Genomic DNA, 27,004 nt, shown 5'->3' with positions numbered 1-27,004 from the left:
AAATTAAGGTTCTTTGCCCCAAAGGCGCGTGACGCGCATCTACACGGCAAAGCGTCGAAACCTTTGCGATAAAGGTCCGTAGCAATAAAGGCGGCCGTCAGCGGCCTTAAAGTTGCTTAAAGGAGCAACCTAGGGAGCCTACATGTCGCGCCCCCTCCCGGCTGCAGGTATGTAGGCTCCCTAGAGCAACCCAGACAGCAGCGCCAGCTAGCGAGCTCAAAGAATAAAAAATTAACGCAATTTTTAGTTTTGAAAAAGTAAAAAAATATCTAATTTATCTTATTTAATGGTTAATTTAGCGTTACAGTGCACTTAACCGTAGAGGAGGCTATGACTTAGGAGATCCACACTGCTAAGAAAGGACTTGAACGCTTTTCAGCAGCCGCATCGACACACGTGCTTGCGCATCTCGCTTTGCTGTTTTTCTTCGTTTGCTCTTTGTTGTGTGCGTGTTTTGAGTTTGTTTGTGTGCACAAAGACACAAGCAAAAGCAACAAAGCACGCTTCTCGAACACGACGAGGAGCCGAACGGAAAAGTGCGCCTACCCTGGTCAAACCGAGAACGACGAAAAAAAAAAAAAAACTTTGTTTCAAAATATCCGTTTCTCACCGTCAGAACGCTCGTTTATTATCGTGATAGCTACTTTTTCCAACATAAACGAATGCACTCTTAGCTGAAGTGCTACCGTCTGCTTTAATTTCATAATGTTACTAGCGCCGCTTCACACACAGCGGTGACTTTTGGCATTCACGGAGGCCGCGTTCTAGCTCCTTTGGATTTGCCGTGTAGCAGGGTCGCTGCACCTTTTCGGTTTTCCTCCTTTAGTGCAATAAGACAACTTTACGGCAAAGGCCGAGAAGAAGTCCCGTGTGACAGGGGTATAAGTTCTCTCACAGACTAACGTACGGCACAGTTAGCGGAGCACACTAACTTAATAAAAAGAGTCGTTTGCCCGTGAGACGTGCGTTTCAAACTCATCACGCCATTTTCTGATGCCGCGAACGGCTACAGCGCAGCCACGCAAGTCAGTCAGTTGTTCGTATGCCTGGACGACGGCAGCGTTTTGGCGGTGCATCGACACGTCGAGGGCAGTGGCAACCTTATACCTTAATAATAATAATTGGTTTTTTGGGGAAAAGAAATGGCGCAGTATCTGTCTCGTATATCTTTGGACACCTGAGCCGCGCCGTAAGGGAAGGGATAAAGGAGGGAGTGAAAGAAGAATAGGTGCCGTAGTGGAGGGCTCCGGAATAATTTCGACCACCTGGGGATCTTTAACGTGCACTGACATCGCACAGCACACGGGCGCCTTAGCGTTTTTCCTCCATAAAAACGCAGCCGCCGCGGTCGGGTTCGAACCCGGGAACTCCGGATCAGTAGTCGAGCGCCCTAACCACTGAGCCACCGCGGCGGGGCAACCTTATACCTTACGAATTGGTTTTCGGGGAAAGGAAATGGCGCAGTATTTGTCTCGCATATCGGCGGATACCTGAACCGCGTGCCGTAAAAGAAGGGATAAAGGAGGGAGTGAAAGAAGAGAGACCGTAGTGGAGTGCTCCGGAATAATTTCGACCACCTGGGGATCTTTAGCGTGCACTGACATCGCATAGCACACGGGCGCCTTTGCGTAGCACACGGGCGCCGTCGAAACGCAGTCGGGTTCGAACCCGGGAACTCCGGATCAGTAGCCGAGCGCCCTAACCACTGAGCCACTGCGGCGGGTACCTTCCGAAGATGAAATAGCTTACGCAACTGGAAGTGCGTATTTCAGGCATGCTGAACGCTACTTCGCGTTTATGTATAAGCCGCGTTCGTTCGGTTGACCGAGCGACCCACGTGAAAAATGTATTTGCGTACATGCATGAATTGTTCAAATTGCTCCCCACGCATACAGTGTGTCGTCTTTCACGTCTGTGTATTAATACGGCGATCAGGAGCTAGGCGAAGCTGACCATCGCCAGAAGGTCGGAAGACGCCTCCGGAGTCCTGGACTGAGGGCCGCGGGCCGACCCACATGCGCTCATATAATCATGCACTCAAAGCGGTCAGCCCGCCGGCCGAGAAACAGCCGTCGAAAGTCGCACACGCCGCGGTTCACGACACACATCATGGATGCTTCGTACTTGGAACTCATCGTCGACCCTTCATCCGACTATGAACTTGCTGTGCGATAAATTTAGCGTAGATCAAGCTTCATATCCGCTGAGCAGACGATACAAGTTGTGTTAATTTAAGAGGAAACAAAAACGTTAATGCGTCCGAAATCGTTTTGCAGTATATATTTCTTCATTTTATTTTTCTTATAGCCCCGCCCTTGTTGGAATTTCGCCGCTCATCGCAGCGACGACTCAAAACAGGTTCTTTTCCGCTGATGCGGCAGGATTATCTAGCATTTTCTCTTGCATGTGAAACAGGCTCTAGTAATCGTACCATGGTAATTTGTGGTTATATTGATTGGTGAGTGATAGGCGATGATGAGTTTATGAAATCATTTTTAATTGGTCAATTAAAGAAATGACAAAATTGGAAAATGCCATAAAAACGCAGCCGCCGCGGTCGGGTTCGAACCCGGGAACTCCGGATCGACTACTGATCCGGAGTTCCCGGGTTCGAACCCGACCGCGGCGGCTGCGTTTTTATGGAGGAAAAACGCTAAGGCGCCCGTGTGCTGTGCGATGTCAGTGCACGTTAAAGATCCCCAGGTGGTCGAAATTATCCCGGACCCCTCCACTACGGCACCTCTTTCTTCTTTCACTCACTCCATATCCCTTCCCTTACGGCGCGGTTCAGGTGTCCAAAGATATATGAGACGTACTGCGCCATTTCCTTTCCCCCAAAACCAATTATTATTATTATTAAAATGTGGTGGCTCAGTGTATAGTTACGACGCTCGTCTATCGAACGAAGTATCTGCGGGTTCGAACCCGACCACGGCGGCCGCGTTAATTTCGATGGAGGCGATCAAACGAAGTACCCGCGGGTTCGAACCCGACCACGGCGGCCGCGTTAATTTCGATGGAGGCGAAACGCCAAAAGGCACCCATGATCCCCAGGTGGTCGAAATTAACTGACTGGAGAAGATTCCAGGCTAGAAACTTCGCATCCCCGCTCTGGAGGAGATGACACGAGGGATTCGATCGCGGAGGTCTGCGAGTTCAGCGGGCATACCGCTACACTCGAACACATAATATGGAGATATGCCCCAGGGCATGGCAGAAATAATGCAGAGGAATGGGAGACCATACTCAGAAGCGCCGACCGTAATATACAACGCTACGCTACCCACCTGGCAATATAAGCTGCGCGACTGTACCGTTGCTAGTCTTCCAGCTGCGACGTACGCTGACCCTACCCGGACGCCTGCGTGCGGACCAGGAGGATTACGGGTGTTCTTCTTGCGCAAATAAAGTTTCTGCGGTCTCACCTATTCCGGAGACCTCCAGTAGTTACGGCACCTCCCCTTGCTTCCCTTCTTTCACTCCCTCCATTATCCCTTTGGTTGTCCACGTGATCATTTCCTTTCCTCAAAAACCAACACCGAGGGTTCAATATGGTATCAAAATGCTCAGAAGGAAAAGGCAATGCTTGATGATGCTAATTAACAAAATTTAGTGTGAACTAGATCAATTACAATTAACTGAAAAAACCTAAACAGTCGAATCAGTACCAGATGATGCACCAAATAGCATACGCCTAAAGCCCCTCAATGAAGCAAAAGTAACACAAAGCTTTGCCCCGCCGCGGTGGCTCAGTGGTTAGGGCGCTCGACTACTGATCCGGAGTTCCCGGGTTCGAACCCGACCGCGGCGGCTGCGTTTTTATGGAGGAAGAACGCTAAGGCGCCCGTGTGCTGTGCGATGTCAGTGCACGTTAAAGATCCCCAGGTGGTCGAAATTATTCCGGAGCCCTCCACTACGGCACCTATTCTTCCTTTCTTCTTTCACTCCCTCCTTTATCCCTTCCCTTACGGCGCCGTTCAGGTGTCCTAAGATATATGAGACAGATACTGCGCCATTTCCTTTCCCCCCAAAACCAATTATTATTAACGCAAAGCTTTGAACTCGCCGGCTTCCCTCCTTTCCTAGTGCGCCGCCAGTTAATCGAGCCTCCCATTGGCCGAGGCGCCGTGGTCACGTGTTAGCGCGCGCTTTTTTGCTCCGCAGCAGACGCCGGCGCCATTGCCGAGGTAGGAGTCGCGCTTCGTTTTCTTTTTGTGCAGCGGTTTTGGCGGGAAGTGTTTTTCCATCTTTGACGGCGTCTACGCGTTGCGGCGATGCCGAGCTTCTGTTGCGCGTATGAATGCAACAATCGAGGAGGCAGTGGGAAAAGATTTTTTTGTAATTCCGTCCGGAAAAAGCAAAGCGGTTCGCCGGAAAGTTTGGATGCACAGGATCGGCCGGGCAAACTTCGATAATGTGCTGGATCCGCCACTTTGTGAGGTGAGTGGCCGTTCTTCAGTTGTCAGTCGTGTTTTTTTTTTTTTTCGGGTGATTTGGTGCGTAGTGCGAGCGACTGCAGTCTTTCTTCGCAGTAAATGTTGTTTGGCATATAGTTGTAGACGGACTCGTTCGCTCGTAAGCTACGAAAGCTGTGCTTCTTGTCTTATGCCCACCGTGCCAGCTATGCTAGATTCTGCAGGTGCAGCTTTGATGTTGCGCGCATATCGTGGCGTGTCTACGTGGTTGCAGTCAGACTCGTTCGCATGCTCGACTCGAAAGTTACGCTTCATATTGTTTGAGCACCCATGTTTACGTTGCTCGCGTTGGAGGTCTACCTTGCATCTTGCGCACTGCTGCAGGAATTTTGGTCGCAGTTGGAGTCCTTAGCTTACGAACCCCATACTAAAGAGGCGGTTCTCGCTGTTTGATACCCGCTGTACATGCTGCTCGCAATATAGGTCTAGCTTTTATGTTGCGCGTATTACTTGCCGTATTTGGGTCGTTACAGATGGACTCCTCCGCTCACGAATTCGATATATAGTAAAAGGGCGGTTGTTGCCGTTTGAGCCTGCGCTGTTCATGCTGCTCGTGGTGCAGGTCTATCTTTCATGTTGTGCGCATCGCTGGACGTATTTGTTTTGTTGCAGTTGGACTCCGTCGCTCACGAACTCGACGCTAAAGGGGTGGTTATCGCTGTTGAAGCCTCTGCTGTTCATGCTGCTCGCGATTCCTAAACGAACCAACGTGTATGCTTCAGAGAGAACTGAGTAAATTGGTAGCGCTTTTTATTAAAATAATAGTAAAAAGGAAGGAAAAGATTTTTGCTAGCCCCGGCATCTGCCATCGATACTGAAGCACCTGAGCTGGGGCAGCGGAAATAATGGATAGCAGGCAGAATGGAGAAATGAAATGAAAGAGGTGAGGGGACAGGAAGAGAGGATAGGGGGAGAAGTAATATACACAAGCTATTTACAGGCACTGTTCAGCATTTTAGTTTTTTTTTTCCTGTTGCACGCTACTTCGACTAAAAGCGATTAACTGCGGCAGTCCAGGCTACTGTGCACTAGGCATGAAGGTTACAAGAGGGACGGCAATGTTCTCGTACAATTAAGCCATTATTGCATGCATATGCTGTCCCAAGATGATAGTCACCTGAACAAGCAGCATTCGAATGACTCATGCGGCGCTGTAGTTGCTCACGAAACAGCGTTTAAATGCCTTTATTGGTTGCTGTTAATCAACCCAAACTATTAACCCTACATCAAAATTCCGTTCACAACCGTGCTACAGTGCGCAACTATATAGGACTGCGTATTCGCCTATTTACAGAAAACATTACGTGGCTACCGTCAGTGGGATATTTTTAACGGTAGCCTGCGAGGTGTCCGAGGTGTATTAACTCCGAAATAATCTCCAAGCTTTCCTGCACTAAATAATTGAAATTCAGACGAGTAATCACCTACTCACTGAATAGCACAACCCGTTGCACGAGCGAATACGCCTTTGAAAGAATATACTATAGGAGCATTAAACCGCCATCCGTTCAAATAAAGCGTAGGTCTATATTAGAGGTTCGTGAGGATGGCCTCATGCGAGACGTTGTCGAAGGCCTTGTTCAGGTCTAGCCCGAGCACTAGCTGCCTTAATTCGTTCCGGTACCGCGTGGAGGGTCCAGCACGTCCTTCTTAAGCTGGAGCATCACGCCCTGCGTGAACAGGCTAGCCCTAAAGCCAATTATTGTGGGAGGAAGTAGGTCGCGGTCTTCCGCGTAAATTTGCAATCGGTTAAGGATGACATGCTCCATGAGTTTTCCGATGCAAGACGTGTGGGAGATGGCCGGCACATTCTCGATCGAGAGTTTCCCGTTTTGGGGATGGTCACCCGTGCATGCTTCCATGCATTCCTGGGGGATCTCGCCTTCCCTCCAGTAGGTGTTCATTAGGTTCATTAGGTGTCAGAGCCGCGACAGACTTGGGATCTAGGTTTCTGAGCGTCTTTTTCGACACTTGATCCGTTCCGGTCCCGCCGCGGAGGTGGTACGGAGCTGATCGACCCAGAGAAAACCAGACCTCGGCATATATGTCCGCGTCCAGGGTCTCATTGGGGAGGCCCTCGTATGCGGGTAGGAGTCTGTATGCGACGTGTTCAGGTAGCGTTTTTCATAACCGCATGCAGCATAGGAGTCCTCCGGTGGTTGTTGCGACTGGAGGAAGAATGAAAAGGAGAGTGCACGCACGGGCCTGCCCACTGGCTCAAGCTGCGCCATAATAGTTGCCACGTGCAGACAGTAGGAGAGTTGAAAGAAATGTGAGAGGAAAGATTGAGACAAGACGCACGTCGCAACAACCGCGGTTTAGCAACAGACGCACCCGGCGACAAGGAGCCCTCGCCACATTGTTGAGACCTCCTAGATCCCAGCCGCGTAGTACCGGGAAGCCACCTCCCCGCAGTCCTCCGCGAGTCCTGCAACGTGTTTATTCCATAATTATGTAACGGCTGCGACTTTAGTAACGGCAGTAAGCTAGCCCCACCGTGCGGATTATCGATGAAAACGGACTTGACGCGGAGGGCGAATGCATCGAACATCAGAGGCGGCGCCCCGAGCGCCACAAAAGTTAATATACCCGAGCGCCCTCTCTACGAAAATTTAAAATGCACGATTAATAATTGTGGCATGGTGGCATGCGTGCTTCCTCGATACCGTAGCCAGCCCATTCAGGACGCAGGGAAGGCCCCCCCAACTTCGAGTGGTACGTGGACAACTCTCATCCGTTATGTCCGAGGTGAGCATTGCGAAGGGAGCGTACTACGCGTGTTGATTCTTTCGGATCGCTGTACTGTGCAAGCGCCAAGTACGTGTATTCACCGGTAGCCACCCCTGTCATCCCGGACGCACGATGTATCGTTCGTATCGGCCAGTGTTCCGTCCAACCTGGAGCTAGCCTGGTGTGCAAACGCCGATGCGTTGCGCATGGCTAACCAGATTCGCGTGGGTTTGTACGGCCTAGCAGGCAGTCCCCGCTAGTGTTGAAATGATGTTCCCCTTGCCAGCGTTAGGACCACCGTAGCGGTGTCTCGCTGGTTGGTCGTCTGGGCTGGTAACTGTGATCAGCTGGTGTCAGGACGGCGCGCCGAATTCGTAACACTGCTGAAGGCACCGTCGCACGTGATGAAAGTGCAGAGGTGTTTCCATGCGTTATTCTGCTATATATATGGACCTGGAAATACTAATAGGAGGCGACCATTACACAACGCCGCTGGCGTGCATAGCTTTTGTGGACTTCGTTTCGAGAGATACGCACCGGATGTTCCCGAAGCATTGCTTTTCATACACTTCGAGGTCCAGAATGGGCTCTCACCTGTTCTCAGAGAGCACATGGTGTTTGCTTTGGGCCCAGATGTGTTATTGTGAAGCTCCTCCATCAGTTTAAGGTCAACAGGAGGAGCGTATTGACATTTGCTGGGGCAGTTACAAATGACTACCATCATAAATTTTTCTCAGGCATTTACCAAAGTATTTTTGCAGGAACACATGTGCAGAAACATTCAAATGACTTAAATAGACGCGTGTCAAACTATCAGAACAACAACATTTGCATTTGGTCTAGCTGCATGTAGATGTACACTGCTGTTCTCGCATGTGAGAAAAAAGAGAAACGGACAGGAAATGGCATGAACCACTAGCTAAAGCTATGTCTATTTCTCTTCCGTTCCACTGCATAGGGCTTTTTGGTGATCTAGTCGTTCCATGAAGTCAACGGAAAGAAACAACGCAAAAGACAAGGACATCCTTGCCTTTTGCACTGTTTCCTCCATTGCATAGTTTATGAGCACCGGCTTTGTAAAAAGTAACCAAGCAATGGGGTTTGCTTCTCAGCGCCTTAATGGAGCCCTACCAGAAAATCTCGAAAGGTGAGAACAGGGGGCTCTCGTTACCTTACGCTGATTAAGAGCTTAAGGGGGGCTGTTGCACTATGCAGCTAAGAAACAAACCTTATTGCGTGGTTACTTTTGTCAAAGACAGTATCTAAAGTATTCTGAACAGTTTCAATAAATGAGATGGAATAGCTCCGACCGAGTGTCCCATGTTTTGTGCGATGCACACAATATAAAGAAAGAATTGAATTATTTGTGAGCCTAGTTAGTAGCTAGATTCACTGACAAACCTTTCTACCTAAACCTAAGGTGGGGCCTTTTATTTCACATTCTCCAGTGCTTTTAGTTGCTAATGTTCTTACTCTTTACTATTTATATTTAATAGTCTTTAAAAGGGTATAAGCAGCTATAAAATTCAATTTATAGGCTGTCTTGAATTGATATGGGTGCCACGTTTAGTATTTTTTTCTTTTTTTTTTGTTTTGCTGTCATTTGTGATGGGCACCATAGCTAGCCTTCACCACTAAGAAGCCATGACCAGCGAGACAGAGAACCAAAAACAAACGAAAGCTAAATGAAATGTCAGAAAATATGACCCCTGGCCTGCTATATTGTCACAAAATCTTTCTCTTTCATCTGTGTAAACTTGCAGGCTTTCATTCATGACATGGTGTGAAATGTTATTTGGTTTTCTGAGGAATGTCTCGTGGAACTTGTGTTCAACTTGTGGCGTGATACTTCGCAGGTGGGTGAAACCACAGCCAGCTGAACCACGGGGTGGTGGGAAGGCACCCTGACGCAATCACGTACAGCACCAGCGAGGGAGGCACTGCGGTGCCAAGCACGGCATGTCCAGTGCCGGTCGCGGGTGCCCGGAGGCGGCGGTGAGCTGTCTTCTGCTAGCACTTTCAAGAAAAAAAAAATGTTTCGTTTTTGCTCTTAGTAGCAGGAGGTCCCAGAGGCTGCTTCCAACATTTTTGGTCAACTGATCCTCCCAGTGGAGTCAGCGCAGTTCATTTAATCAGCTAATTAACCTAGTTAGCTAACTTAGCTAATTCTGGTGTAGTTCAGTTAACCTCCACATGCTAATTGAGAAGGCACGGAGCTACATGTAGAGCAATTAAGCCATTCTTACCTGGTGTTCACATTGCTTGATGGTGGTTCAAAGCTTGCCCACCCACTCTGATGCCTGGGTATGCATCTGGGACTGCTAGTTTTACACAGCAGAAAAGAGTCAGGTCATGTCTCTTTGGGCTAGCACGAGATGTCACTTTACTCTGTCACATTCATTTTATGTATTCTGGGTTTGTTCGAAGTAAGCATGAAGACTGCCAAGTTTCAGGTAGGCAGTGTTTGTTTTCAGTGCCTGTAATACGCGAGTGGAGCCACACGTTTAACTCCTGATTTTAAGATTTTGCTTGTTTCCTTCATTCATTCATTCATTTGTTCATGCATGCATTTCATTGCTAGGCACTGCTTGCCAGTAATATGACCTGGGAAGGAGTAGGATTGGATTTCTTTGCAGGGAAGCTGACTGCGCATTGCAGCATATCAGAAAAAACAAATGGATATGCAAATATAAAGAAGACTACCAGGTAGAAAGCTGTTAGGTTGACTGTACCACCCTTTTCCTTTAAGCCAGGTCATGATTTTACATTGTGGTCCAGGAAAAAAGAATTTATAAAAATGTTTGTATGAGCAACTGGAGGTTCCTTGCCTGTATGGTGGTGGCTCTGGGTAATTTGAAGGACTTTGCTCCGGCGCCATGACAATCTTGTATTGTCAGAATTATAATAAACTTCAACTTCAACTTGGGCTGACCATATTGTAGCAATACCAGAAGCCTGGCAAACCTTCAAGTTTGTCAACTGTGAGTTCCCATGCATCAGGCAGCACTGCCTCCTCGCGTCATGGAGTAGTGTTTCAGCTTCCTAGTCTACCAACTGCTTGTAGCTGCATGTCGTAATTGTTTCATGTGGCACACTGGGTTGTGTCTTTTGTTAGTTTTTTTTTAGAATGTTAACAATGCAGATCAACAGCGTTACTACTGAAACCTTACAGGCTAAATGGAAACTTCAAAATCTTATGAATGTCTCATTTTAGAGAGGACCAACTTTGCACGGCACCTCTGCAAAGCACATGTTGCTGTTTAGCTTTAGCTGCTCCATATTTATGCTTTGCAACTTCTTCATATCATACATATTTATTTGGCTCAGAAGTAGTGTGTTAAGAATTATATTTTCCAAGATTTTTTTTTTTTTTTTTATGAATAGGCAAATGATATTTCTTACCAGTGATAATCAGCCTTTGTGGCATTTTTCTTGGCATTTGAGCAATTGACCAGGTGACCTCAGCTTTCCTTAATGTTTTCCTTATGCCTCTCTGCTTGTTAGGTTGGGGACACACTTAGGTTCTCACCACCTTTATTCACTTATCACAACTGGTTTTGGCGCAGTTCTCATCACAGATGTGAGGAGTGCTCAGTAGGCGTTTCCCGCTGTGCTTGAATGTTTTTGTAAAGTGATGGAGCCTAAAGATGTTATATTGAATGTTTTTGTAAAGTGATGGAGCCTAAAGATGTTATATTCAAATGAAAGCCTTCAGCCTCGGGCAGACATCACTTTTCTAGTTTCTGCACGAGAGCATCCATGTGGTGCGGATGTGTGCAGATGGATACCTGGGTGGCCATGTACCCGTACCAGGCACGCCGCCCGGACGAGCTGTCGGTGGAGGCCGGCGAGCGGCTGCGCATCTGGCCCCAGCAGCAGCAGACCCAGCCAGGTTGGCTGCTAGGCTGCAGCCTCCGCAGTGGTGCCAAGGGCTACCTACCAGCTGCGTATGCACGCCCTGTGGGCCTCGACGACAGTGGCTACTCCGAGCAGGGTGGGGAACCAAAGGGTGGAATAGTGTTGTGTGAGCTTATTTCCACCGACTGTTTGCCTTCTTGCAAAGTGTAGACTCTGGCAAGAGTGATGCTTTACTTGTGGTTGCCTTTGTGGCATGTCTGCCTTGATTATAAAAACAAAGCTATGCAGGGGACAGGACACAGAAGAGAAGCAAACAGGGTGAGCGCAGGACTAACAACTGATTTATTGGAGCGACGCCCCTTTCCTTCAACAGCAAAACGCATGCACGACTAACACTCATAGCGCCACACCCAACAAATTCATCTTATCATACCAAGGAAGTGAAGTTCTTTCTTATACAGATGTATCGATGCCTCACTAACACACTTTCCAGGCCTATAACTGAGATGTGCAAGGCTTCAGTGTTTCACATGGCTTTTCGTCCCTTGCACAGCCAATAATCTTTGCTTGCTTGAAATGTAGTGTACATTTTTCTTTTTCTTTTTTATTCTTTTCACAAGACTGGCAGTGTCTAGCCAGGTGCTGCCCACAATGTGAACTGAGAGTTGTTGTGCTCTTGAAGACGCTTATTAATGCAGCGTCCCGTTTGATACGGAACTGCAGCTGAGTGGTATGTCATAACCAGCTTCTGTTCTGCAGGGCCCATACTTGGTTCTATGCTTGACTCCACACTCTTCTTTCCTCTGACTACTTTTGTTCTTGGTCGTTAAGAAGGGTGGGAGGAAAATTTGATGTGAATGTTTTCTTTTCCATGCCATGCAAGCTGTCCCATCTTTGCCTTTTAATAAACATAAACAGAAGAAGTCTGAAGAAAGCAGGATGCGGAGTCGAGCACAGAACCAAGTATGTGCCCTGCAGAACAGAAGTTGTTTATGAGGTACCACTCGATCATCTGCAGTTCCATATCAGACGGGACACTGCATTAATAAGCATCTTCAAGAGCACACCAATTCTCAATTCACATTGTGGGCAGCACCTGCCTAGACACTGCCAGTCTTGTGAAAAGAATAAAAAATAAAAAGAAAATGTACACTACATTTCAAGCACGCAAAGATTATAGGCCGCACAGGGCAAAAAGGCATGTGAAATCATTGAAGCCTTGCACATCGTAAGTTATGGGCCTGAAAAGTGTGTTTGTGTGACATCGATACATCTGTATAAGAAAGCTTCACTTCCTTGGTGTGATAAGATGATTTCTGTAGAAGAACTGAGGATTGGGCGAGTTGGTTGTGATCCATTGCATTAAAACCAGCGCTAAAAAACACACACAGAGGACGAGACGAGACACATGGAAGGTGCTGAACTTACAACTGAATTTTATTCGATAGTAAGAAGTCAATTTGTACAATACACACGCACGTGTAAGGTTGTCCAGTCAAACACAGTTGTACTGTAATCACCCACATGCGATAACCCCCCCTCCCCCCCCCTTCCCAAAAACACAAAAAAAAACACACATTAAACAAATTTCCAAGGCACGTGCACTGTCGTCGACCCCGCTACCCACAGTGAAGCAAGCTCATTAGCCTGCTTGACAAGCTAATTGACGTTTTGCTCACACATCCATCGCCCTTTCTGAGAATGTGGACTGCCTCAGCGATCTCTCTTGTGCATTGGTTATCATGTACGAACAGTACGGTCGTATCGACAAAAAACGGAGTACAATTACACGCAATGCAGTGTTGTGATACATTTCTATTTTCTTTCCTGCTGACGGAATTGGCATGCTCTGTGAGGCGGACATTGATACACCGCCCGGTCTGGCCGATGTATATACGCTCGCAGGACAAAGGGATAATACCCGTCACACGGGCACTCTAAAGGCACTTTGAACTAATGCTCCTTTACGCTCCCAAAGGAGCACTACTTCAAGGGAGTTCGTCCGTGCTACACGGTCGCGGAACGACCTTCGCAAGAACTTTTTAGCGCCCTCATTGGCGAAAAGCGTTATTTAAATTGCAAACCTCACTGCACATGTAAATACATAAATGTCACATTTTTTTTAGTAAATTAGTTTTATAACCGTATTATGTTAAAGCAACGCAATTTTAACTGCAATAATGACATGATTTTCCAAGTACAGAGCATAACATCACAGTGCTGGCCACACTGAGCCCAACTCGCTCGTATATCTGGAACGAGAGTATGGCGTGGTGAGACTGCCACAAAACAAATGATCTTATATTTTAAAACACCACTAATCTTATGAAGTGAATTTATAAAATTAAAATTGAACGTTTCTTTTCTCAATTTATTTATGCTGTTAACTCGCTGGGAGAGAGAGTACTCCCTTGAAGCCTCAAAGGACGAACTCGAGCTGCCTTGTTTCGAAGCTCCTTTGAGCTAGGTGTCCTTTGGCGCGTCCGTGTGGCAGCGCGCGTTCGTCCTTAGAGTAATGGAGCATTAGTTCAAAGTACCTTTACAGTGTCCGTGTGACAGGGGTATAAGATATACCACGCCTTTCTTACATGTATCACAACATACATTCTTAATGTATCACAACACTGCATTGCGGGTAATTGTACTCCGTTTTTTGTTGATACGACCGTACTGTTCGTACATGATAGCCAATGCACAAGGGAGATCGCTGAGGCAGTCCACATTCTCAGAAAGGGCGATGGATGTGTGAGCAAAACGTCGATTAGCTTGTCAAGCAGGGAAATGAGCTTGCTTCATTGTGGGTAGCGGGGTTGACGATAGCGCACGTGCCTTGAAAATTTGTTTAATGTGTTTTTTTTTTTTGGGGGGGGGGGGGGGGGGTTTATTGCATGTGGGTGATTACAGTACATCTGTGTTTGACTGGACAACCTTACACGTGTGTGTGTATTGTATAAATTGACTTCTTACTATCGAATAAAATTCAGTTGTAAGTTCAGCGCCTTCCGTGTGTCTCGTCTCATCCTCTGTGTGTGTTTTTTAGCGCTGGTTTTTGCTATGAGTGTTAGCCGCGCATGCATTTTGCTGTTGAAGGAAAGGGGCGTTGCTGCAATATGCGCTCACCCTGTCTGTTTCTCTTCTGTGTCCGGTCCCCTGCGTAGTTTCATGTTTTTATAATCATGTTGTACAAACTAGACCCTCATCGCTCACTCCTTGAATTCATGTCTGCCTTACCTTGATTATTTGTTTGCCTTTAACAAACTCGTCAATTGAAAGGTTTGATATATATGATATGCATATCGCATGTCGTGTTTTTCAGTGAAAAACAAAATGCCACAGTCACACTGCTTTGCATAGAGCGCCATGTGTGAAAAGCTTAATTCATGTGCAGATTGGTTTTGCCACTGGGGATTTGAAGTGTCTGCCACTTGCACTTGCATGCCGTGCTTGCACTGTCAGGAGAGCTCTTCGGACAGAGTGCCCGCAATGTATTGTTCCTGATTTGCCCGTGTGTAGTGGCCCTTCCCTGTGGTCTTAATTATCGCAAGAGGGCTTTGGCCATTATGTGCACTGCTGATACGCATTTTCCATCTCGTATCACTAAGGCCCCTAACTTTCTGCGAGGGAAAATTCTAAATTGCGGAGGTGCAGAATTAAGAATGCAAGAAATTCCACAAGAAGCATAAGACGCGTGAAAAAAACGTAAGCTTATATTTTGAGCACATGTTTTACATGCTGCGAGGTCCCTCTTCTAAAGTTGAAGTTGGCTGTTGTAGCTCTGCATCAAGTAATATTTTCCTCTTATCTTCACTTAAAGAATGCCACTTGTTTCATGCTAGATCTTCATCATGACTGAATGATCCTTCTGCATCAACAGAGTTGATTGTGATAGACAAATATTTGAAAGCAGCGAAAGAGTTTTGGGTTCACTTCTATTCCAGCGGCAACGAAATCCTCACCTTGTTCCTCTTGCTTAGGCACTGTATGAGGTCTCTGTCACTGGATTTCACTTCTTGAGCAGTTTTCAGGTCCACTTGTCGCTGAGCAGCTAGGACCCTTGGCTAAGTCTGGGACGCTTGCAAATTCCAACCTTTTTTCTGGTAGAATGACCTGTAGCGTAACCTCTTTCGGCTGCGGTTGGCCTGAACGGTTTGGGATTTTGTTGTAGTCATAATAATATTTCTTCTAAAACTTTCTTGAGGTCTCCCGCTCGTGTTATATTTGCGCAGATAGCTTTAATGAGTCATTTTTAATTGTTCTGTCATTCCTAGTGATGTCCGTAAAATATAAAGTTATATTTTTGCAGATAGCTGTAATGAGTCATTTTTTCATTGTTTTTTCATTCCTAGTGATATATGTAACAAAAAAATTGTATCGAAAACGAGTATTTGGCTGCCAACACAAAGTTCTGTGAAAAATGCCTTAATCCGTGATATTTCGTGGAATCATGGGCAACTAGGGGCCTTCTGTTCAGCACAGTGTCAAGCTAGAATCTGCTACCTTGAAGCAGGGAGTCTGAACTGCATAGCATCATGTGTTGTGTGGACACATGGGCTGCATCGTTGCTCACTGCTCGACATTAATCATATAGTGAGCCCATTCTCTTTTACTCAGTGTCCTCCTTCGACTCGCTGGAGCAGTACTCAGTGTTTCACAAAAGAAAAGAAGAGAAAAAATGAAAAGCTCTTTGTACCAGGACAAAGACAGAAATAGAAAAGTGTGAGGCAGGAATGCAGGGTGCCAGATACAGTTGCATCACCTTGCCAACAGATTGGCAGTTCATTACAGCTTGTAGATTATGAGCGACGATGCAACTTGCTGACCCTGTCATGCTGCACTGTCCTTCAAAACTGCCCACAGCAGTAGCTGCATACAGATGGGGTTGTTGTGCATGCAGGGGAGTTGGTCGTACCAGAAAGAGGAACTGCAGATGTGTTTAGATGGGCTGGCATGTGAATTGAAGTTCTGAGAGAACGCCCACGAGAGAACGCCCACCCAAACTGTGCAGATATCAAGAAGAAAAAAAAATATGCACTGGGCGAACTTTCAAGTCAAGCAGTAAAAACTGCAAAAAAATGGCTGGATTGGCACATCAGCGTTACATCCGTGTTTACTTTCTCACTCATCGTTGAACTCATTAAAAGATGCATCGTTGTCAGTATTAAGTAGGAGCTGCAGCTTTTCATCCACTTTGCTTTCCTGAGCTTCGGATGCCATCTCAGGTTCGCGGCTTTCGGAGGCCAGGCAGTGGTTTAATTTCCTGTCCTGACAGCCGTTGAGATGTCTGGAGAGGCCCTACCGCTTTAAGCATGCCAGGACGATATCCTGTGATAAAGCCACCGAAGCCTCGAACTTGAAGCTTGTAATATCCATCATGGTAATGATGGCAAGGTTCCCTTTGTGTTGGTTCCCTTTCTGGTGATGGCCCCTTCCAGGAGGATGGTTCCCTTTCTGGTGATGGCCCCTTCCAAAAGGATGGTTCCCTTTCTGGTGATGGCCCCTTACAGGAAGAGGAGGAGGAACAAGAAGTTGTTGTGCCACTTTCCTTCCCTTTTCAAGAAAACCACTCTCCCGCTTCTCTCTTCCTATCTTACCACTGAAACCGGGTAGTTAGTAGAGGTGGTATCATCTCTTTTGGTTGAAATGAGTCGGCAGCAGTGTTCGCAGATGGGTCGTTGGGGTCATTGGACTTTTTCATGAAGGGAGCTTTCGAAGGTGTTAGGTAATGCGATGTTTAGGGTCTTTAAGTAAATTGGATATTGTGTTCCATTAGGTGGTAGATATTTCGGGCGGGGGCATTCTCTCAGAACTTTACAGTGTCAGGAAAGACAACTGGCTTTTCTCTTTTTGCGCTAGTTATTATGCCTTAAATGTCAATTCACCTGCTGTCCCATTGAGCATTCAGGCATCGGTTGGTACAGCTGTCACTTCAGTTCTTTGCTCTGGAGTTATGGCGTGGGTATGCTCCAGCAGCTCGGGTCATGTTTTTGCAGTGTCGTGCAGCCCACCTGCCGAAGCTGCGCATGTGATGCTGGACCTCTTCCTGGTGACGCCAGTACTCTGCAGCCACTGTGAGTTGCTGCTACACTTTTCCTGTTGCCATGTGCGGCACGTTTTGTATGCAGAGTTAGCATTCGTTTAGCTTGATGCTCATAGTGTGCCCTGAAAACATGACAGGAAGCTGGAAGAATGGTGCCCCGTGTTCTGCTTGCTTCGAGCAGCATTTTTTATCTTCATGCCGAGCATGGCATCCAGTGTGTTTCCTTTGCTGAGACCAAAGTCCTTGAAAGATGATCTGGTATACAGTGTACAGTAAACCTTAATCGGTAAAAACAGAATAGTGTTGATATGATTGGAGGCTTGAAGTAAGGAAAGTACAGAACTTTTTAGCATACTGGTTGTGTATTATGGAAACTTTGGCCTTCAGTGTAAGTTTATTTAGCAATGCAAAATCCATTATACATATTGAACACTTAATTGATGAAGTGTCATGGCAGTGCAAGAGGCTGCAGCAACAAAGCAGGGTACGTGAGCTTTGAGCACAAAATAACGTTGGTAGCATGGTGGTAGCAGTGGCTGCCACCGCTGCCTTGAGAGATGAACTGTGTTCTGGCTTCACGTCTCTGCCATAAATATTTATTTCTTTATGGTGTACGCAATGCATGCTGGTGCTAAAATTATGCTAAGTGAAAGAGGGGCATGCATTATGATGTGCTAGCATAACTTGATCATTCGATCATAGCCTGACCTGCAGTCTATAAAATGCGCTGCCCTGGTGGCTCCTTTCTTCAAGTTTTAGCAGACAAGATTCTGAGATATTAGAATTTTGTCATGGATACTCTACGAGATGAGAAGTGACGAAAGAATGGCACTTACTGAAATTGTGGAAAAGTGGAAAACTTCTAACTTGACCAATATTTCTATATATGCAAGTTTGAGTTGATAAGGCTTTATCGTGTGTGTTCTCCTTTGTGTCATTGATGTGTGCGCTTTACACACAAAGGCTGACAAAGAAATGCTACTTTTCTGCCCATAACAAACTTGGAGAAACTCGCTTCCGCTGGTACCATATTTACGTGATTGTAAATCTACCTGTTTTTTTAAATTTGAAAATCTGAAGGGGGGTGGTCTACGTACAATCGAAACCAAAGCATGGCACCATAAACAAAGGCAAGACAAAGGAGATATCAAGGATGCTACTGCATGACCGCAATTTAATGTTTGCTCTACGGCTTTACCCAGTAGCATACGGCTTTCTGTGCGGTTGTTCGGAAGGATTTTTTTTAATTTTTACTTTCAACTGCGCACTCGGCACTCAAGGCGGTGTCGATAGTTGATGGAAGAACCGCTTTTGGTGAAACCACCAGCACAGAACCTACATCGTTAGTCAGGGCTGCAAGCGGCCACAAGTAAATCTCGTTAGCCGGAAACAGCTCTGCATAAGTTCCGCATATGAATTTTGTTCGTTTTGGAAGGCACAGATTTCGGATTATACAAATGTTTTTCGTGACCCCATGAGGCTTGTGTGATCTAGATTCTGCTGTATTTTGCAACAGTTCAGAGGAGTTGAGCAACTATACGAACCCAGTCATGTGCAGAAGCACATGCGCAATTTTTGTGTTTTGCCTGCAACTGAACCGTGTAAATTTAATTCGTGCTTTGAGTATTTAACTTTGAGTAGCTTCTAGATTGGAGTCCAGGGAACGTTGAAATCATGTTGGCTCTACTAAACATTTAGGTGCAGGGGAGAGCATTGCTCGTAAGCTGCGGCTTAAGGGGAGACATGGGCTATTAAAGATATCGTAATGAAATTACGTGTGTATATGTGTCTTCTTCCTGTTTTCAAAATATGATTAGGTTTAGTCAATCTCAATTAGTTACCATACTATAGAAAAGTAACTGTAGCCTAATTAGTTCAATTCTTATGGGTCGGTAAGACACTGTCTACGTTTTTTTGGTCTCGATTGAAAGCCAAAGACCTGCCATCTGGAGTTACTCTAAATATATTGTGGGTGAAGTACCATCAGCAAGGAATGAAACGCGCACAAGAAAACTGAGGTGGCAATACGACGACACCAACATATTAACTCCTGGAGAAGAAATACAAGCGAGGTTGAATAACACTTTTAAATTTTAAATAACCGGAGCTAGTATTGCGCTTCCCCTGGCCCAGAGCTTCATATTTTGCTGTTCGTGATTCAGTAGTCTTGCTCGCGTTACATTTCTTGCCGATAGTACATCATCATATAAAAATGTAAAATTTTGTCTAAGCACCATAATTATTAAGTCCATTATGGTTCACAAAATTTAAAATGTGTGACTCAGCCAAACAAACACAGCATAGCTTTACAATCTAGTTCTTTCTGAATTCAAGGGTATAAGCTGAATTGAAATTGCACCATAAAGACATAATAAAAACTTCGGTATGGCTAGTCATATTGGCAAAAAACACGAACTTGAGAAAATCATGTTTGAAATGCACGCGGCAGCCATTCGGAGGTCATTGTAGAGGCCTCAAAAAACAGTGGAATGGGGACGTTCCAAAAATATTTCATAGTAGTGAGTAATACCAGGTAGTGCTGAAGATGGCGGCCATTGGGGAGGCGGTCATTGGAAGCGATGGGCACGGAGTGCTGCCGCATTTCGCTCCAAAAGCGCCATTTCCGAGCTTCGTAGGCGCTAAATATATAGATTTCAGTAGTTGAAGGTCGAATTTAGACCTTGAATCTTTTTAGGCAGGAAGTTTAGTGTATTGATCCCGAATATGCCATTTTTGCAAAAATCCAAATTTTCGCATTTTTTTATCATTTCAAGACCGGCGTCTCCCCTTGCAAGGCAAATAACATTTTTGGTACTTCTTAATAGAAGAAACAACAACAAAAGGGTTGATATTCAGGGCATATTTCATGGTAATAATTTCTCCTGGTTTTTGCATGCGCTTGTTCTGATGAATTGCTGCCACGTGGTACATTTGTCATAGGATCCTGCTCTCTACAAGAGGCTACATTGTGAACAAAACGTGCAGCACTATACCCACAGTACAGCCCTGGGTATGGCAAAGTGTACTGAGTACAGCGGCGCTGGTACATCGTGCGCAGGCCTTTTTTTTACTTTTTTATGGAAGCAGTAAACTGTTTAGGTTTGTGCAGCAGCATCTGCGAATATGAAGACTGACTTTAAAAGTGTTAATACTAGCCCAAATTTGAATACGTCAGAGGTCAGCTCTACTTGAGTTTTGCTTCATATTGCTTAGTCGACCTCTCTGCCGTTCCGTTCATTAAACTTATCTCTCTCTCTCTCTCATTTTGCTTAGTAAAAAGAATAAAAATTTGGGGGACAATCAGACATCTGATGCAATCAAACATTATTAGCAGTAGGATTTACTCTCAACATTTACTCTACTTTTACTCTAATGAATGCTTCACGCACACAACAGAATTCTTCTGGAGGGCTGTGGCCAGTGGGTGGCGGGAGGGGGTAGGTGGTAGTTTCGGAGGCCGTTGTTTTGAATTTAGTTTTGCAGTCGTTTTTTTGTTGCGCTGCTATGTGGGCTTCTCGTGGGTGGAAGTCTTGTGGAGGGTATAGGTAGATGGTTTGATGGTGTGTGGCACCTCTGGAGTCTAGAGTTGGATGGGTGGTGGATGGCATCTTTGGAGAGTGAAGGTTGGTGAGGGTGTAGTGGGAGGTGGCTGGAGGGTGGTTCTTCTGGGGGCTACAGACAGATGCCGGCATTTCCACAGTGTGGCACCGATACTGCCTTCACAGTCAAAACCAAGGATCATCGCTCCCATGTCTTCTCACCATCCAGTGTGTTAGTCCACAGTAGTCTTGTGTGCCAAAAACCTGCACTGAGGGGAACTTTGGATATGCAGCCAACACCCTCCCTTGGTGGAATGTTTTGACAGTGTTCCTGTCTTGGGACATAGTGCCCAAAATAAGAACACTGGTTTGGCTGGTGCTTGTTGGGACCATCTTGCTGCTGGCCGACTGGTCGCCATTGTGCTGAATTTTGAATATTTCGTCGGATGTTGTCGTCAGCTGGCGCCCTGCAAATCAGGAATATTTTCACTCTGTGTCCTCGGAATTCCTGACTTACACATTTGATGACCTCACACTGCTAAGTAATTCTGTGGAGAAATAACACTGCATAATTGAAGACCTAAACATGCCTAGTAAAATGGTTGTCTTGAAAATGAAACTGTTGAGGACAAAAATAGTAGTCAGTCGTGGGGGACGGCAACATATCGTACAGTCAAACTCACTTACTACGACAATATTGAAGCGCCATGAAAATACCATTGTTGTAACCGATAATTGTTATAACAGGGTTGTGCCGAAAAAAGAAAAGATGGCAAACTTGAGAGCATTTATTGACAGGAAAGACCAGGAGGGGAGGATTTGATTGTTTTAATGCTTGTAAAAGCTCGTTAATTTGAACTTCGGGGGACCAGAAAAATGTTCAAATGATCCTGAAAAACTAACAAGAACCGACTGTATTTGTTTAGTGAAAGACTGGACAATGGTTGCTTGCTTTTGAGATGAGAATAGCATGACGATTATTATTATTATTATTTTCATAGCGAAATCATAGCGTAACGCTGAAAGCTGTAACGGTTCACAATGGTTTTGCTTTTGACCATCGTCTGCTTGCATTTCAATTCAGCTATCTGAACACCAGTAGCATTTCCATGTTTTCATCACTTCGGTTGAGCAAGCAATGCACCCTTGTATCTACATTCGTGAGCAGACTTGTTTAAGTGCTGGACCAGTGTGCTGTGGAACAAACCACAGCACACTGAAGTACTGTGGGCAGTATGCTCGTGTGCATTTACAGTGAAAGCTCGTTAATTCGAACCTCGATAATTCGAATTTTCGGATAATTCGAACGACACTACTTGGTCCAGCCAAGCTCCATAGAGATCTGTGTATAAAAAAGCCCGTTAATTCGAAAGCGAGTCGATTCTGCTAGGGATAATTCGAACTACACGCCGCCGCGTCTGGGCTGCCTGGCACACAACATATGGCCAAAAAAAAAAAAAGCACCTCCGCATAGTTGGAGGTTACGCACGTCCTAAGCGGGGACAGAAGATGGAACCAGATAAAACCGTGGAAGCGGCCAACATGGGCTATCAGCGTGGGCCAATCAGGGCACGACCGCTTCTGACTTCCGCCTGCTTCTGAAACATGTCCGCCTGCCTGCCGAAGCTGCCTCTCGCTTCACCACGAACTCATTGTTGCCGCTACACTGTGCCTCATGTTCACGGCAAACAAAAGTCGCACGAAGCTGTCGCTTTGTCTGAAGATGCCCGCTGCACAAAGTTTTAGCGATGAAACGCGCCAGATTTTCAGAATGGTTCTAGAATTTCAAGGCTGCTAGGCTTAGCCACTACGCGTCGGTTGACGTCGAGAAGCGTGGGAGGTTCAAACAGGTTAACTATTTTGGTCCAGAAAGGGGCCACGAAGAATAATTCATCCTCTTTGTCGTCATTTAATAAATAAATGCTTTATTGTAACTGCACAGTTGTTCTTTTCAGCATATTACTAATCATATGGAATCATGCCGTTTCTAAATCCTGGCGGCAGCCGCCCTTTTTTCACCGCTTGTGGTGCTGCACGGCTGCGGTGCATCGGCATTCCACCGCACCGCTCAACAAGGCTTCTACAACCGGACAAGTGCTAGCACTCTGCTAAGTTTGCTTCCCCCACTTGCTAGAGCTTAGGTCAAAAGGTAAGCACACCGTGATGTTATCACTGCGCAGCATCTTGGCACACTGCCAAGAAATGCGTTGTGAAGGTGCGAAACAAAGGGAAGCGTTAACGCTTTTTTTTTTGCAAATTCTTAGGCAAAAATCGTGGGTGGATGGGTTCATTATGTGAGTGGGTTCGTTACGAGAGTAAATACGGTACATATACCTTAATGCAGATGGTTCTTGTCAGTTTTTTCGAGGCCATTCGATAATTCGAACATCGGATAATTCGAACTTTTTTCCAGGTCCCGTGAAGTTTGAATTAACGAGCTTTTACTGTATTTTGATGCAGATTTGCTTCAGTGCAAGAACCGACCGTGACAATCAGTACATGCAGTAAAAGTTCGTTTTATTTACTCTGCTGAGGACAGCTCGAGCGCTCCAATTCAAGCCTGCTGATGTCTGTGTGTTGCATCATGAACGTGATACCATCAGGTCAGAGAGCGCCTTCGGAGGCGTGATGGCTCGCATAGTAGACACAGGCTCCTATTCCTGCTTTCACTTGCCGCTAATCCAATTCGTAGGCATGAAACAGATCCAGTTCAGTTTACTGATCGAGCCTAGCATGTAAACCTACCCCTTGCCAGCGACTTGACTCAACCTGCCTTGCTGGTTTTTTCTCTGGCTCACTGTTATTTTCTTATATGCGCTTGCCGCTTCGCTCATGTCGCTTTGAGATTTTATTTTGCGGTCTGTGAAACGAGTGTTTAGAACGAATAGACACAGATGCAAAAATATGAAACATAGAGAGGAAAACATATAATGCCAATGCTTTAATTGCAGCTTGGGTTACGATGAGCTACAATTTTGCATGCATTACAGTTGCATCGCGGCAGTAATTACAAAGACCAGCCACAATTGTCACTGTATTCGTTCAGTTAAAACAAAAGAAAGGTATAATGGCACCAAGTCCTAACCTGAAAGGAAGAGGTCCTATCTGGAGTTGCCGCGAACATATGACCATCGACAATGACTGGCATTACAGTCCGCAGTTTCTGCATCCAAAGCTGCCTTCTATTCGGGCTGCTAGCTGTGTTTAAGGAATCAAATGATACCTCCTGGCTTTTCCATTTGTTGACATACAAAAAGGCACGCAGCAGTGCTGCTAAGCTTTCTTTTTGCCCTGACGTTCCAGATACAACATTCGAAAGTGCTTGCTACATGGCGTGAACCTGTCAGGCGAGTCCTCTGTGGACAGAATCGCGGCACGGTTGAAGTGTATGGCATCTGTGTCGGGAACATCACCAATATTTATAAGAAAATTATGACAACAATGTCTGAATGCATCGACAAAGCACTTGCAAAGGAGCAAACATGCGCTTCCGCATGCTGCCGGTCCTTCTTAGACTAGTCCGTGGCACCGCCGCAGTGTGGTGTAATTTTGTGAAAATCGCTAATACTCTGTTTTTAGCAAAATCCTTTTCATTTGCTCATTTTAAGGTTTTTTTTTAGCAGCACTGTAATGACAGTGTTTGTTTAGAGTTTTTTTGTTTTTTTACTGTGATCGTAACTAAAAGCCGGACTTTTCAAAAACAAAAATTTCACTACAGTTTCGTTTTTAATGAGTTGCAAGAGCTAGAATTTTGGTATGTAGCCTTTTTTAGCTACAAAGTGCCATATTTCTTGCTACAAAACCTGAAATTACTGCTAAAAATTGTGATTTCTTCTGCCGCGAAAACCGCTACAAGAAACTTATCAATTTCACCACTAATGCTTGAAACATTGTGTTAAGGGGGGCTGCGAGGCTGAAGAGTCAACTTTTGAACTACTGTACCAATTGCGATAAAATTTTCAGGGGTGGTGTATCTTCGTCTCATCAGACTGCATTTAAAATATCAGCTTCCTAGCTCAAACAGAAAAAAAAAGTTATATCTGTCATATTGAGAAATCAGGTGTGTCATCCTAGGAAAACTGTCATTTCAAAAATAGTTGAGATATAGATATCTTCCTGATTAGTTTGTGATTAGATATCTTCTAGATGGTTTATAGTGCAAGGTAAGGCCATTCACATGTTTTTTGTACCATATTTGTAAAAAGTGTCATCACTCTGAAAACAAAGTTCAATTTTTTGGTTGTCATTATATGTCAGACATCTCAAAATATTTTGTTTTAAAAATTATTAAGTGACTTAAAAAGTACCTTATCTTGTTCCTGAGAAAATTTCAGTCAAGAAAACACCTTGGAAGCAGCTTTTGGAGATGCAGTTTAGAAATGATAGTTTTCCTAACGGTTTTGTTTTCTGAAAAAGTGCAAACTGCGAAAAATGAGTTCAAAGATTTAAGAACATGCGATTTTATTTTGGGGTAAAAAAAAATTATCAAAGTGCCCTGCTTCATAGGTCAGGCCCTCCTCTTCAACACGACACTGCTCTGTGGCAAATGCTTCAGGCCTGTTTTTTTTTCTTTTTTTCAGCTTTAGAGCTGTCCATCGCCCTTGCATTCGCTTGTAAAATACTTTGATGGGTTGCTCGCTGGATGTGCTTCATCGTCTGGACTCCATGTTCTAGTTCCAGCTTGTAAAACACTCATCCTGATGCCATTTGCACCCTCATTAAATTCTAGTACAGCCAAGGCTGCTGTAATCTCCACAGTTCTTAGTGATGCAAATTCGGTCTTACGGCTGATGAACCATCATCGGAGCTTGAAGGGTTCGCTTCGGTCGCCGTTGGTAGGCTTGGGCCTGGCGAATGCACAGGCTGACACTCACTTGCTGGCATTCGCCCAGTGCTGTGTAGGCCTCTCGATTTCATGGTGCGTTTTCACTTCCCGAAGCATCTTCGTGTCGAAGCCTGCGGTGCGGGCGTTTTCCTTTCACACCACCTGCCACCCGCTGTTCGCAATAAACTCACAGAAGAAAGAAAAGGTAATAGATAGCAAGCGTCGAACACAACCAAAGCGGGGGAGCAACACCGAATGGTGCAAAAACAGCGTTGGGTGGTCACGTGGTATACTTCCGCCAATCCGAGCTCCTGTTTCGGTTTGCCAGCCATTCTGCAGCTTCCGCGGCGAGAAATATGCCATATGCCTTTTTTTCTTTAGTATTTCGTTAGTAGCCTTGCTTATTCTCGATGAAAGGTCTTCCGCGACTAAAAAACAAACTTTCTAACTTGGGCATTCACTTCTCGTTCGGTTCTTTGCCCGCACTGCGGGCCGAGTCTTGAGAAGAGCGTTCATAGACGCCTTCAACAGCCTACCACCGCCTCGTGAAAAGAATTATTCTTCTTTTCTACTGCTAAGGTAACAACAAAACTTGGTGAGAATTTTCTTCATTAAACCAGCAATCCAAAACAACTCAAGCTTAAAAACCACTTTTTTTTTTTCCGAAAATCAGTATTTTAACCCCGCATCCCCCCTTAAAAGGGTTCACCAGTGACAGTGTCCATACGAGATACATGGGAACTTTCAGAAGCTGTAGCGTATCTAAACATGGTTCGATTTTCATGAGATCTGTGGCAGTGTTTTCTTCTTAAGTGAATAGAGAAAATGTTGCGGACAGATTTTATTTTTTAAGTTTCGTTTTTTTTTTAAATCGGAAGCAAATGTCGAGAAAAATTGCACTTTTAGATAAGTCGATCTTTCATGCAATTGCATGAAAAACTAAGCCAAATATCGAAATTTCGTCCGCATCATTTCCTCCCTCTTTATTTCTTCATTGTTAAGCCAAAATTTTCATCCATATCGAGCCTAGTGTTTGTGTTTTACAGGCTCTGAAAGTTGTGTATGTATTTTCTGCGAGGATTTGAAATTCACGCCAAATTTAACTAGTGCAACGTGGCTCCATCTGGCGTGAGAATATTTTGTCTCTACTACACTCTACCACCAACCTCTTGGTTGTCTGTGTTCATGCGCACAGGCTTTTCTCAGAACTTGGACGAACTTGAGCTCTTTCTTTCCTTTTTTCTTCCTTGGGCTGTATTCGTAAAGGATTTCTGCTTTTCTTTTTTGCTCGAGCTTGTGGTGCAAAAAGGAAGTGGGATGCAAGGCGACACCCAAAGGCTTGTGCCAAAGGCTAGTGCCGAAACACAGGAAGGTGGTCGCCTATTCAGGACAGTGTGGGAGAACAGCATTGTTCCTTTCCCAGCACAGGGGCACAGTGACCCAGGTGAAGATACAAGTCAAGAATTCAGCTGCAAATACTCCTCATAGGAGGCCCCCGAGCCATTGAAAAGCAAGAAAAGTGCATGAGCAAGCCATCTCT

At 45.4% G+C, this 27,004-nt stretch overlaps 1 protein-coding gene across 2 annotated transcripts in view; it reads left to right on the top strand.

Annotated features, from left to right (window-relative positions):
* The first annotated feature begins 7,071 nt into the window (after positions 1-7,071).
* The window catches only part of Pi3K21B (phosphatidylinositol 3-kinase regulatory subunit alpha), a 43,667-nt gene continuing 23,734 nt past the window's right edge, over positions 7,072-27,004 (top strand). The window contains exons 1-4 of one of the 2 annotated variants that reach the window (XM_077643505.1): positions 7,072-7,223; positions 9,062-9,200; positions 10,986-11,229; positions 17,054-17,131. In XM_077643505.1, coding sequence (XP_077499631.1) covers positions 9,165-9,200; positions 10,986-11,229; positions 17,054-17,131 — 358 coding nt within the window. In that variant the 5' untranslated portion in view covers positions 7,072-7,223; positions 9,062-9,164. The remainder of the gene's footprint in view (positions 7,224-9,061; positions 9,201-10,985; positions 11,230-17,053; positions 17,132-27,004) is intronic. The other variant, XM_077643506.1, reaches the window with a different exon arrangement.

This window comes from Amblyomma americanum, chromosome 11 (genome assembly GCF_052857255.1).
Source record: "Amblyomma americanum isolate KBUSLIRL-KWMA chromosome 11, ASM5285725v1, whole genome shotgun sequence".
NCBI lineage: Eukaryota > Metazoa > Arthropoda > Arachnida > Ixodida > Ixodidae > Amblyomma > Amblyomma americanum.
The sequence above is the reverse complement of the archived record's forward strand: the minus strand, read 5'-3'. Positions and strand labels throughout refer to the sequence as shown.